Source organism: Pteropus alecto, unplaced genomic scaffold (assembly GCF_000325575.1).
Source record: "Pteropus alecto unplaced genomic scaffold, ASM32557v1 scaffold8, whole genome shotgun sequence".
NCBI lineage: Eukaryota > Metazoa > Chordata > Mammalia > Chiroptera > Pteropodidae > Pteropus > Pteropus alecto.
The window spans coordinates 14,937,129-14,949,964 of record NW_006494609.1 but is presented as its reverse complement, the minus strand read 5'-3'; the positions used below and the strand labels follow the sequence as shown (position 1 = coordinate 14,949,964).

The following is a 12,836-nucleotide window of genomic DNA, read 5'->3' as shown; positions in this document are numbered from 1 at the left end:
TAAAGTGCAAGTTTACCTGGTTTACCAGAAATTACATAAAATGGGTATATATTGAGTCTGAGAATTAGAAGCCAACTTGCAAATCTAAAAATGCTGATTGTATTATGTTGAGATGGTGGTATTTTTGTCCCTTTCCATCGACCGTCACTACCTGCCTTTTGAAAATGTCTAAAGTAATGTTGTTACATCAGCTTTTCAATGAAAAAAATTAAACCTATGCTGTATTTGAGCAATGACAATGGCCATGCATGGCTGGATCATGGGGTACATAGTGGGGATTGGGGAGATGAGACTGAGAGGGAGCCCCAGACCAAGAAATGGAACTGAACTTGAGGCCACATGCAGGGGCCCTGCTCTGGGTAGCCCTGTGTGACCTAAGTCTCACTGCGAACTTTGATGTCTATGCTGGCTTGGGATGCAGGTGGCAAACAGGAAGGGACAGCACACCATTAGGGCCAGAGCGCCACTGGCTTGTGGACCGTGTGGTGGTTTCTTCTCTCTTCCTACTTCAGTCGTACTGCCTGACTGTAGCTGGGCCTGGCGAGTTGCAGACTTGCCCGGGGCTGCCTTTATCCCTGGCGTCAGAAGCCAAGGATGGAGCTGGACAGGGCTGCTGTGCTTTCTAATTCACTCTCCTGCGAGACGCCCTCCTGGCCCATTGTCCCCTTGTGTCCATTCATCCCAGAACAAGAGTAGCAAATCTGCTGTGACCACCCAGCCCAGGGCCAGCCAGGACGCCTTGATAAAGGCTTCCTCTAATGCTCGCAGAGACCCACTTTCTGGGTGAGGACAGCGAAGCTTGGGAATAAGAGCTGCCATCTGCCTGATTCCATACTCTTGAAAGACAAATACTTGGTCTTTCTTGTCTACCCTGAGCTGAAGGAACACACATAATTCTCTGTCGTCAGGTCGAGAGCGCCCATCCCTAACTGGAAAGACCCCTTTTCATGTCTCTCAGCCCCAGACCCACAGATTTTCACCCGAAGCTTTCATTCCAAACAACATCCCCTCTCTCCACTGCCAGCTAAGATCACCTCCCTTCTTTAGGGACTCGATCTGCTGCTAAAAATTACTGCTGTCATGCAGCTAGCCAAGCCCTTAGGTTTGATCAGTTATACAAAGGACCTACATTCTGGGTGGCAGATAAACTTGAAGAAATCTGAGGACTTCCAGAGAGATTCTGCAGAGGCTCCTACCCACTCAGGTCCAAGTCCCCAGGTTAAAGGAAACCCACAGATAATGGATCTGCCAACAGCAAGGGAGGACTGAGGGTTTGCCCTTCCCCTTGTGGGTGTCCCAGCTGAAAAGCTAATTCAGAGTGGAGATCAGAGATGTAGGATGTTGAGCATCTTTTCATATGTTTACTTGCCATCTCTATATCTTCTTTGGTGAGGTATCTATTTAGCTCTTTGACCCATTTTTACATTGGGCTGTTTTCTTATTGTTGAGTTTTAATAGTTCTTTCTATATTTTGGGTACGAGCTTCTGGCTGGACAGGCTCCAAGCCAGACCCCTCCCCTTGGGTAGCCAGGCCTGACTGGCCGGCCACCCAAACACTCACCAGCAATGACAGCAAAGTCAGCCTCCACGTCACAGGCGATGGCGTCACCATTTCGTATGTGGCTCTTCACAGCCTCTTTGACTTTGCCCATCCCAAGCTCATTGCCTTCATCCCCGAGCCCTGGAGGGAAGGGGAACTGGTCAGTATACAGGGTCAGGTAAAATGGGGGGTTGGGAGGGGCAGGGCAACCCCTTCACACGTGCCTCATTGTCTCAGGGAGGGGGAAGGGGTTGGCCCTGGATATATTTTCAGACAACCAGGAGATGTTGTACTTCTCCAGGTATTCTAGAAACTTCTCTAGTTAAAAACAAGTCACAGTTTGGAACTCACCAGAGTGTGGCTATGTCCCCTCTTAGGCCACGTTCTCCAGTCACCGACGCAGTGCCCTCTATGCTGACAGGAGTATGGTGACACTCAGACTTCCCCTCTTTTCTTGAGTGGCTCCTGCTCAGGGAGGGGCCCCAAGTCTCTGAGCCCCACTAACGTGACCAGGTGGGATTCCATTGGCAGAAGAGAACTGGCATAGTTTTAAAGTCAGTTCTGTAATTTACTTTAAAGGCTTCAGTTTAAAGAACGTGAAGTGTATGTGTGTCAGTTCATTTTAATCTGCGCCAACCAGAGGGGTGCCTGGTAAACATCTGGAGTGGCCCAATCAGGATACACACCCAGAGGTGGTTGGTTAGCATGTGAAAGAGAACAGAGTCCAAAGGCCAATCTGATCATCATCGGCAGAGGGTTTGTTAATTAGCATAATAAATGCTAGAACAGGTATGTTGAAATACATAAATGTTAGAAATTATTTAATCCATTGGTGAAATGAATGTTGTGTCAGATAGGTGAACTGGCTGAAAATAATTAACAGGCGCCACCACCCTTGCAGGAGGAAGATGAAAAAAATCTAACACGCCCTGCAGCCTGTACCCTTTCAACACCATCTGGTCCTGTGTCCAAGCATTTCTGGAGGATTCTGCAGACTAGAGGTCAGCTGAATCTGCCTCTGGAAGATGGTGGCAGCTGCCTCAAGATAAACTGATCACCCAAGGTGCCTGTCCGAGAGCCTCAAGGGCAGAGGGCCAGGTGTCCTGCGCCTGTAGAAAGGTTGAACAGTCATGTGTCATGTAACAAGGCTACCGCTGAGAAATGTGTCGTCCTGTGATTTTGTCATTATGTGAAACTCACGGAGCGCCATCACACAAACCGAGATGCGATAACCTACTACACACCCAGGCTCTACGGTACAGCCGATCACTCCTGGGCTACACATCCGTACAGCGTGTTACTGTGCTGAATACTGTAGCAACTATGACACGATACTATCTGTGTATCTACACATAGAAAAGGCGTGCAGTAAACATATGGTATAAAATATTAAAATGGTACAGCTGTGTGGGGCTTTGCCCATCCCCAGCTCATTGCCTCCGCTCGGCATGAGTGGAGGCTGCAGGGCTGGAAGCGGCTCTGGGTGAGTCAGTGAGTGAGTGGTGAGCGCAGGCGAAGCCTAGGGCATTCCCTCACACCGTGGACTTGAAAACACTGTACACTCGAGGTGCACTCAATTTATAAAAAACGTTTTTCTTTCTTCAATAATAAAGTCGCCTTAGCTTATTGTGGCTTTTTACTTTATAAACTTTTTAATCTTTAAAAACTTTTAACTCTTTTATAATAACTTATAACATACATTATGCAGCTGTACAAATACTTTCTTTATATCCTTATTCTATAAGCTTTTTTCTATTTTTAAAATGTTTAATTTTTTTTTTTTTTTTTTTTACTTTTTAAACATTTTTTGTTAAAAACTAAGACACAAACACACAGTGAGCCTAGGCCTACACAGAGTCGGGATCATCTCCACGTCTGATACAAGCCATTCTCAAATTTTTGTTGGTCTCTTTGCCTTTAATGCAGCAGATCCTGTAACGGCTTCTGTTACTCGGTTCATGATCAAGGTGGTAACTGGTGGAAGGAGACAGGTCTGACTGGTGAGTGATAATGACCACTGATTTTCCACTTTCGTCCTCCTTAATCACTGTTAATTTCATTTCCAGGTCACTCAACACAGCCTCTTACCGGCAGCATTAGCAGTGGCCGAAATGGCATGAGATTAAATCAAGCGCAAGATAAAAAGACGCCATCAAGAGACACGCGAACCATGAGAGAGAGGAGGCTGCAGCTGGCGTAACGTGGCGTTCTGTTTTGCAGCAAACTTTTTTTTTAATATGTAAGAAGAAAGAGTACACTCTAAAATAATAATAAAAACACAGACTAGTAAATACTTAGAGCAATAACAGTCATTTGTCATCATCAAGCAGCACCGTCGTATGTGCTGTACTTTTATATGACAGGCAGTGCAGTAGGTTTGCTTACAGTGGCATCGCCACAAACATGAATAGTGCATCGCACTGACGTTAGGACAGCTACGATGTCGCTAGGCCATAGGAATTTTTCATCTCCCTTGTAATCTTACGGGACCACTGCTGTACGTGGTCCATGTCGACCGAAACATCATTATGTATGACAGTTTTTGCATCCGTTTCTACAAAGGCTTGGGATGTGTGGAAAATTCTGCCACAAGTTAGCACTCATTGTCAGATGGTGGAGAGGGGAGCTGGAGCTGACCCACTCTGCGCATCAGAGACCTGGACTCGGCCCAGAGAATCAAACAATTGTGAATGGCCAAGGTCCATGCCCTGAGGATTTTTCTCGGAAGTTTTCTAGATCCATGGCGGCCCACTGGATGAAGGGAAATAACCCCACCACCTCGCACTGGTGTTTCGTCTGTGTCTACCTCTGTTCTTTCCCATTTTATGAATTTCCTTCTGTTCACTCTTCAGGCCAGTCCTGTCCGTGGTCTTACAGAGTCTCTGACAGGGGCAGAACTTGGGTAATAAGTGGGACATGTGTGTCTTGGTTCTCAACTGAGTGCTCCGTGCATGACACAGCAGCTGCCTGGGGACACTGAGGAATAGGATGATGACAGAGCACAGAGAAAGGACATTCAGACGGTAGCCTTGCTGGGCAGCGGGGTGTGGGAAGCCACAGAAGGGGCTCGGGTGTCCAAGGGTCCACAAAGGAGGCAGTGTGAAGGTGCAGACGGCCAGCTCCACCTGCTTCCTCTGGGATCTTGGGGGTCTCACCCGGGGGGGGGATAAGCACAGATTGGGGCTCCTCTGGACTCAGAGACCCTTTCCTCCTCCCCACTGAGCATGTCTCCTGCCCAGCCTGGAGAAACAGGAAGCACAAGACCTACTGCACTGTGGGCACCACACCCATGGCCTCTTCTGGGAAAGACCAGGGCAATTTGCAGAAAATTTCTACTCAGCCAGGAAGACGGGAAGACTTTCATTGTCTCGTCAAAACCTTTAAAAGCCTAAGGCAACTAATGAGTCTGGGAAACACTCTGAAGAAAACAGATAAACACTGCATGGCAAACATGCCTTAATGACTCCAGGGTCTGATACCTAACTACCCCTGGGGGAAGAAGGCCTTAGGAGTTATATCAAGCCCTTCAGAAATTCATAGATTCCATGAAAAGCATATCAGGTAGGGTCTTGGGAATCTGGGCTCTGCTCCTAATTCTCTCAGCAACACTAATTAGCTAGGCAACCTCAAGAAGACCCCCTAAGCCTCATTTTTGGACACTATACCTGCCTTACCTGCCTCACAGGGCTTTAAAGAGGCTTAAACAATACAATGGATGTGAAACCTCTTTGAAAACTATAAAATTCTGTATAGACACGATCACGCTACTACATCATTAGCAATCAAAATACTGCGCCAATCATATATTTAAGATATATTTAAAAATTAATATGCTTTATAAGATGATACATAATATATATGGCATTTGGTCATCCTATATGAGCAAAATAATATGCCGTGACTTGATTTTATTATGAGTTTTAATATTTTTGAGTTAGGCAAATGGAATACGCTTGGTTAAATGTCATTTGCCTTTCTTGCTTGTGGGAATGCTGGATTTCTAAATGACGGTGTCATTATTGTATACATGGAACATAATAAACAAAGAGCATCTCTGGGCTGGAAAACAATGGTGCCCATATAACTCTTTCCTGTCCTCTGTTTGACAGCCAGTAAAAAGGCATTTAGTGCTGACATGTTCCTGTCGAATTCTGGGTGCCCCTTGCTTACCCATTGATGAGATTCCAGGAATCTTCTGTGCTGTGAGGAAGAGATCGTCAGTGGAGTTGACCAAGTGTTTGATGTTCGCTTTCCTCACATTGTAGTAATTGCCATCGGCAGCCCTTCCTGCGCGCTCTATGGCCACCAGATGGTCGAATCTACCAGGAAGCAGGAGCACAGGGTCCTTATTGGAGAGTGTGGCTGCCTTGTTGAAGGGTCACGCCTGCCATGTATGTATGAAGGACATTTCATTCTCTCTTTGGTTCCTTCATTCCTACAGAACTTGGCTGAACATCTACTCTGCACCAGGAACCGTGCCAGGGGCTGGTCTGTTGGAGCATTTTAAGAAACAATATCAGGATCTTTAGCAATTTGTTAGAGTCAGAGTCTGTGGGAGGAAGGCTGACGGTGAAGGTCTCCGTGGTGGACACTGCTGGTGCCCCACCCAGGTGGCCGGTGACCAGCGGGGGAGCCAGCACCCAGTGGTTTGAGTGTAGGCTGCCACTGGCCCACTGCCGCCCTCTTCCGGGATCCTGTTTGGTTTACCGACACAAATAGACTAAAAAGGAATTGAAATAGGAAACAAACGAATTGACCACAAGATAAACTTCTTCAGACAGAGAGAGAGAGAGAGAGTGAGAAAGAGAGAGAGAGAGAGAGAGAGAGAAGGGGCACAGAGAGCGTGGCGTTGAGAATGCAGGCTGTGGAATCAGACCTCATGCCCCCGGCCTTGGGCAAGTCACTTAACTTCTTAAGCTTGAGAAAACGCATTAGAGGTGCCTCAAGTAGAGCCCCACACCCACTCAGTGCTCAGGAAACATTAGTAGTTGTGGTGGCCATTATTATTATATGACACTTTTTATTATTATTAGGAGGTATTGTTTTGATGATCTAATTTAAGAACACAAAAATTGTATTTTTATCTCTCTCCAAACCCCGCCCCCATGATGGAGTTCTTTGATATCTTAACTCTACTGTGCAAAATTATGTGCTAGTTACTGAAAAAAAAAATTAAAATAGAATTACCATATGATCCAGCAATTCCACTTCTGAGTATATGTCCCCAAGAATTGAATGCTGAGTGTCGAAGAGATATTTATACACCCACAGTCATAGCAACATTATTCACAATCGGCAAAAGGTGGAAGCAACCCAAGCATCCACCAACGGACGAACAGATAAGCAAAATGTATACATGGACGTACTTGCGATGGAGCATTATTCAGCCTTAAAAGGGAGGGACATTCTGACACATGGTACAGCATGGATGAATCTCAAGGACATTATGCTAAGTGACATAAGCCAGTCACAAAAGGACAAATACTGTATGACTCCAATTATATGAGAGACCTAGAATAGTGAAATTTATAGAGACCACAAGTAGAATGGTAGTTGACAGGGGCTGAGGGCTGGGGGGATGGGGGGATTCGTGTTTAATGGGCATAGAGTTTCAGTTTGGGAAGATGAAAAAGTTTTGGAGTTGGACGGTGGTGCTGAACAGCAGTGTGTGTGTACCTAATGACACAGAACCGTACCCTTAAAAATGGCTAAAACGGTCATTTTTATGTTATGTATACTTTACGACAACAACAAAAAATCTTAAGAATGCTTTCTCTGCACGCTTTTAAAAACAGAACCTTCATGCCTGTCCACGTCCTTTGGTTGTGCTAGAATGCGGTGGCATCATGAAGACTTGGACAAGAAGGCCACCGAGCAGGTGTTGGAACACAACCCTGAGGCGACAAGCCCAGGGCAGGAAAGGCGGTCACGGAGAAGCAGAATCAGCAGGAGGAAGAAGCTTTGACCCTGAGTTTCCTCTACATCTACATCGATGGTGATGAAAATCAGTTTAGCACAAGAGTTGCAACACACCCTCTGTCCTGGAAGAACGCTAACCCCCCACTCCCCTGCTCCAGTCCTCATCAACTGTCATTCTACTTTCTGTTTCTGGACCTTCCCCCCAAGAGAACTCAGTGGCATACCTTGTGAACGTATATTGATTTTTTTTTTTTTTTTAGGCCAGAAGGGTCCATTCTGCTAATGTGGGAAGCAATTCATTTCTGGGAAGCTACTCCCCGGGCAAAGTTAATGCATCTTCTCCAAAGAGAGAGGAACCCTGTCTCCCCACGGCCAGGTCTGGCTCACCTCCCTCCACTAAGCAAACAGAGCAATACCTGTATTATCTGGCACCAGGGTCCCACCCAAGGGAATTTTCTAGCTGCTCCCCGAGGAGCCAGAGCATTGTCGGTACACCAACCATTCAGGAAATATAAATGTTTCTAATATGTGCCACATGCGTTCTTGCAGCTTTAAATGGTATATCAGATCCACGCTCAAACTCCTCCTTGGTGACTCGGGGTCCTCATTATAAACGCCTGATTCTGCTGTGAGCTGCAATATAGCTCTGGCTTCCAGGCCTAGCAAAGCAGTGTTTTAAATTCTAAGTGGACACGCGTTAGTGGGTTGTAAAATAGATTTATTTCACAGGCCAGCATTTGCTGAGAAGTAGGTGAGAGCAGACTAGAATAGAGCAGACTAGAATAGACTGGAATAGAAAATATGAGTACATTGCACATGGCAAGAGTAAATATTGTTTTTTGAAACTTCTGTTTCACTTACGTGTGTGTGTGTGGCTTGTGATGAAAAATGTATCACTCTGGAATGTTGTCAAAAAACTTTGGCAAACACGGTATTAAAAGTTGTAAGATCCGAAATACATCCTACATAAAATAAAGAAGTGTTTTTCAAAATGTTTGACCATGATAGTAAAAAATTCACACATGTACACACACACACACACACACACGCGCGCGCGCACACACAAGCAAGCACTTGCCATTACTATATAAGATATATAGTATTTCATTTTCCAGAGGTGCTGGTTACCCTCACCCAAAATGATTTCATTACTTTCTCATGGGTCATGATCCAGTTTGAGAAACTGCTAGTTTTCGTGTTTTATAATTTTCCTATCTCCTCCCTCTACTAAGAAAGACATGTCATCTCCCAGGGACCTGCCACTTGCAGAGACCCTCTGTGAAGCCCCCAGTACACACCTCGACATGCCTGTCTCGTTGGTCAGTCCAGCCCATCAGAACCCCTGGGCTCATGGCTTTGTTCCTCCTGGAGAGCCCAGGTGTGTGGGAGCCTTGCTGTCAGGTAATGGCAGGTGGGCTTTTCCACCAGCACCCACTTTAAACTGGGAGGGGACACACATACCTAGGAGACTTGGGGTCCCTCTCTTTGCAGAGAAACGCCTGAGCAGCTCTCGCTGATGCACCTTGGTAAGTCAAAACTGGGATCCGTGTCTTCAGAACACCTTGAAACGAAAGGCAAAGGGTAGACATATCAGCCCTGGCACTGCGTCTTGGGAATTCATGTTGGTTTTTCCAAAGCTTCTTTGGAAATGATCATTTCTATTATTGAATGGCATTTACCCGTAGAATACGCTGTTAGGTGAGCCAAGACTTCGACCCAGAGGATACTTAAGTTTGCTCTTAGTCCTGAGTGAACCCCAGGTTGGTGGAGAGTGGGGGTGGAATCAGGCTGGTGTCACCAACATCGTGGGCCAGCAAATATGCTCCATGTAGATGCCACAGCGCCACGTGAACAGAAGCCTATTCTGGGCCACTGTCATTATGATTGCTGGGGACACATGTAGGTGCACACGGTGACAGTCAGCCAGCCCTCTGCTGAGCACGTGACATGTACGCTCTCATTCGATTTTCACGATTCTGTGTGATAAGAACCACAGTGATCCCCGTTTTACACAGGAGGAAAACTGAGGCTCAGAGATGCTAAATCACTCGGGCAAAGCCAAGTACGTAGGTCAGCGTCGCGATACCGGTTCCCACCCCAAACAGGGACCTAACAGGGCAGGGAACATAACTTATCCCCAAGGGGGCTGCACATGGTGATAAAAGCCTTGGGAAAGGAAAGTCGGGCAAGATGTGATCCCACCCTGAGCTACAAAGAACCAACTGTCAATGTGGTCAATTTATACTCGACAGGGAAGAAACGACTGAGATTTTTCTTCTTTAAACATTTCCTAAATTTCAGTTATAAAAAGAACTGAAATCATTTTCATTAAAAGGTCAAATCGCTTTTCCTTTCTTCGTCCACCCATAGTCAGAGTTCTGTAAAATCCAACACAGCAAATGACACCTACTGAGCCACCGCGCGGGTGAGCCCCAGGCCTGAGCTCAAGTCCAGCGGATTCCCCTGAGCGGGGCGACCGAGTGAGCAGGACGTCAGGGCGACTTCTGGGAACACGGGTGGCTGAAAACATCCACCAAACCAGTGGTTACGCGGAGATGATCGCCGGCCAGCTGGTGGCATCTGGCACAGCTGGCCGTCCCCTCTCCTCGATGACGCACAGTCCCTTGGTTTTCCTCCGTCCTTGGTGCTGCTCCTGCCTCCCTGCAGACACCCCCTCTCATCCTCGACCTCTCTATGTAGAGCAACCCAGGGCCTTTTGTCCGTTCCTACTCATTCCCTCGCGAGCTCATCCAGTGTCCTGACTTTTATTAAAAGCCGTCAAGGTGCCAACCGCTCTCCGATTTATCTCCGCAGCCCAGACTGCCCTCCTGAACTTGACTCGTCAATCTCACTGCCTCTTTGACTTCTCTACTCGTGTGTCTAGAAGGTATTTCACACTTTCAGTCACCCAGGCTCAAACCCACACTCTTTAAAATTGTAATTGGGGTAAAATACACGTATCGTAAAATTGACCATCTTCTCCGTTTTAAGTGTACAGTTCTCTGGCATTAAGCACATTCACATTGTTTGACTATCAGCATCATCCATCTCCAGAACTTTTACATCTTCCCTAACAGAAACTCTGTACCCATGATACGCTGACCCTCCATCTTCTCTATAACCAATCCACCCGGAAATCGTGACTCTACCTTCAAAACAGAGGCTGTTCAAGCTGCTCCTTACAACCTCCACCTGTACCATTCACCTGTCTGGGTTCCCAAGTCTGAGACCGAGCCATGGCTGCAGCTGGTTCATCTGCGAGATGATTTCAAGAGGCGTTGGGAGGGAACAGGGAAAGTGGGGACGGGAGGAGGAAAAGCCAATAGGGGGTATGTGCATTTTCGAGGTCACTATCTAGGCAATGGGGTCTCCGTTCCATCAGGACTTGAGTGTCTCCAAAAGACGGGCAGCAGGGGACTAGACCCTGTCCCCCGCTGGCTGAGGGGGCCCTGGAGGCAGTAGCCCGCAAACTTCTGGCTGAGTACTTTTTCAAGCTTTGGAGAAACTCTGCAAAACACTGGCCATGGTGGGGACAGTCAGGTCAGTGTGATTCAGAACTTTCAGCCCAGCTGTGGCTGAAATCACGGTGGGAGATGAACACTGGCCATGGTGGGGACAGTCAGGTCAGTGTGACTCGGAACTTACCCCAGCTGCGGCTGAAATCACAGTAGGGGACGGGGAGGGCGGGCAAAGGGACGTGCCACAGGGCACCACGCACGCTAAACCACCCTCATCTCCTGCTGCAATAACCCGGCCGGTCTCCTGTTTCTGCCCTCGTCCCTACAGCTACCCAGGTGATCCCTTAAAACCTAAGCCAGAACATGGCCCTGCTCCACGCAGTGGCCACAAGCCTTCCCGTCTCACCCAGAAGAAAAGTCCAGGTCCTCACATTTCCCTCAAGGCCCTTCTCGATCTGGCTTCTGTGACCTCTCTGTCCTCCTGTCCAGCTGCTCTGCTTTTCATCCACTCTAGGCAAGTCAGCTGGCCATTTCCCTCTCTTAAACCTGCCAGGCCCCTACTCTACCTAATGGCCTCTGCCCTGGCCATTGTCACAGCCTGGGACACGCTTCCTCTAACCAGGTCTGGCCTCACTCCTTCACTAACTGGAACTCTTGGCTCCAATGGCACCTTCTCCATGAGGCCTTCTCTGACCAGCTTGTTTCAAACAGCAGCCCACCACCTGGGCTCTGTACTTACCTTTTGTCCTGTGTTGCTTATTGTCTGTCACACTCCCTTAGAATACGCACTCGACGAGGGCAGGGTTGTAGTCAGTTTTGTTCACCAGTGGATCTCAAGAGCCAAAAATAGTGCCTGGCACATAGTAGGTGCTCAACACATATTTGTCGCGTGATATGGATTCCGTATGTTCAGACAAAACTTTTTGAAACTTTCATCATTGCTGATGCTTTAGGGTAGGCTTTCTGGGGGTTGAAGCCTGTTTTAGAGGCTAAAAAAAAAAAAAATACTTCCCGAAGAATGCATTTTGAGGGACCCAGAGAGACAGGCGCTGGGAAGCAGGTGAGATTCACCAGGCTCCCAGCTTACGCCGGAACAGCACCTGCAGGAAGGAGGTGCGGTGAGGGCCTGAGACGACCTCCGTATCCTAGCCTCACGTGGGCATCGCTCGCGGCTCCAAGGCCCACCTGGATGCTCCAGGGACCCGGGTAGCATGGCACACGCCTGCCCGTCAGGGCCGGACGGGACACTGCTGTCTGAGCGTCTCACCCACTCTGTTCCCAACCACCCCCACTCCAACTCTGGGCGATCGGGGATGTCCGGGGTTGCTAAGAGTCCTCTGTAGGTCACCCCGCATCTCACAGGGAGAGCCGCAGGTACATGGACTGCGAAGCCTGGTGGACCTGGGTTCAAACTCCAGCTCACCATTCCCACCTGGGTAGATCCCCTGGACCTCCCAGAGCCTCGGTCTCTTCATCTATAAATGGGGACAATGTTGTTGATACCAAAGACCTGTTCTGAGCCTCAGAGAAAACGCCCCGGGACAGGCGCATGGCAGCTCCTCAAACGCTGACTTCCTCCTACCCCCCCATCCCACTGCTCACCTTGCTCAACGGCTTCTTTGAGAAGCTTCTCGAACAAACTCAAGGCTCTCTGGTCGACCATCATGGAGACGCCCTTCTCCAAGGCCTGCAGGAAGGCGGCCAGGGCCACGGCTCCCGGAGGCTCGTGTCTGAAATGTGTGGGAAACCCGGTGGTGACGAGGACCAAGCGGTCATGGGACAGCGACAGAGCGGCCCCTCAGCAGCTCGTCTTCACGGAGCAGGTGCCCGATCCCCCTGTTGCCTAGAATTACGAAAAAATAAAATCAAATCACAAAATAACATAATTGTGTTTCACGTGGAAACTTACAGACATTGGG

At 48.1% G+C, this 12,836-nt stretch overlaps 1 protein-coding gene across 1 annotated transcript in view; it reads right to left on the bottom strand.

Annotated features, from left to right (window-relative positions):
- DGLUCY (D-glutamate cyclase) overlaps positions 1 to 12,836 on the bottom strand; it is a 37,153-nt gene that overhangs the window by 7,421 nt on the left and 16,896 nt on the right. The window contains 5 exon segments of the mRNA XM_006925639.1: positions 1,562 to 1,681; positions 5,711 to 5,859; positions 8,921 to 9,020; positions 12,520 to 12,712; positions 12,714 to 12,760. Of these exon segments, the coding sequence (XP_006925701.1) occupies positions 1,562 to 1,681; positions 5,711 to 5,859; positions 8,921 to 9,020; positions 12,520 to 12,712; positions 12,714 to 12,760 (609 nt within the window).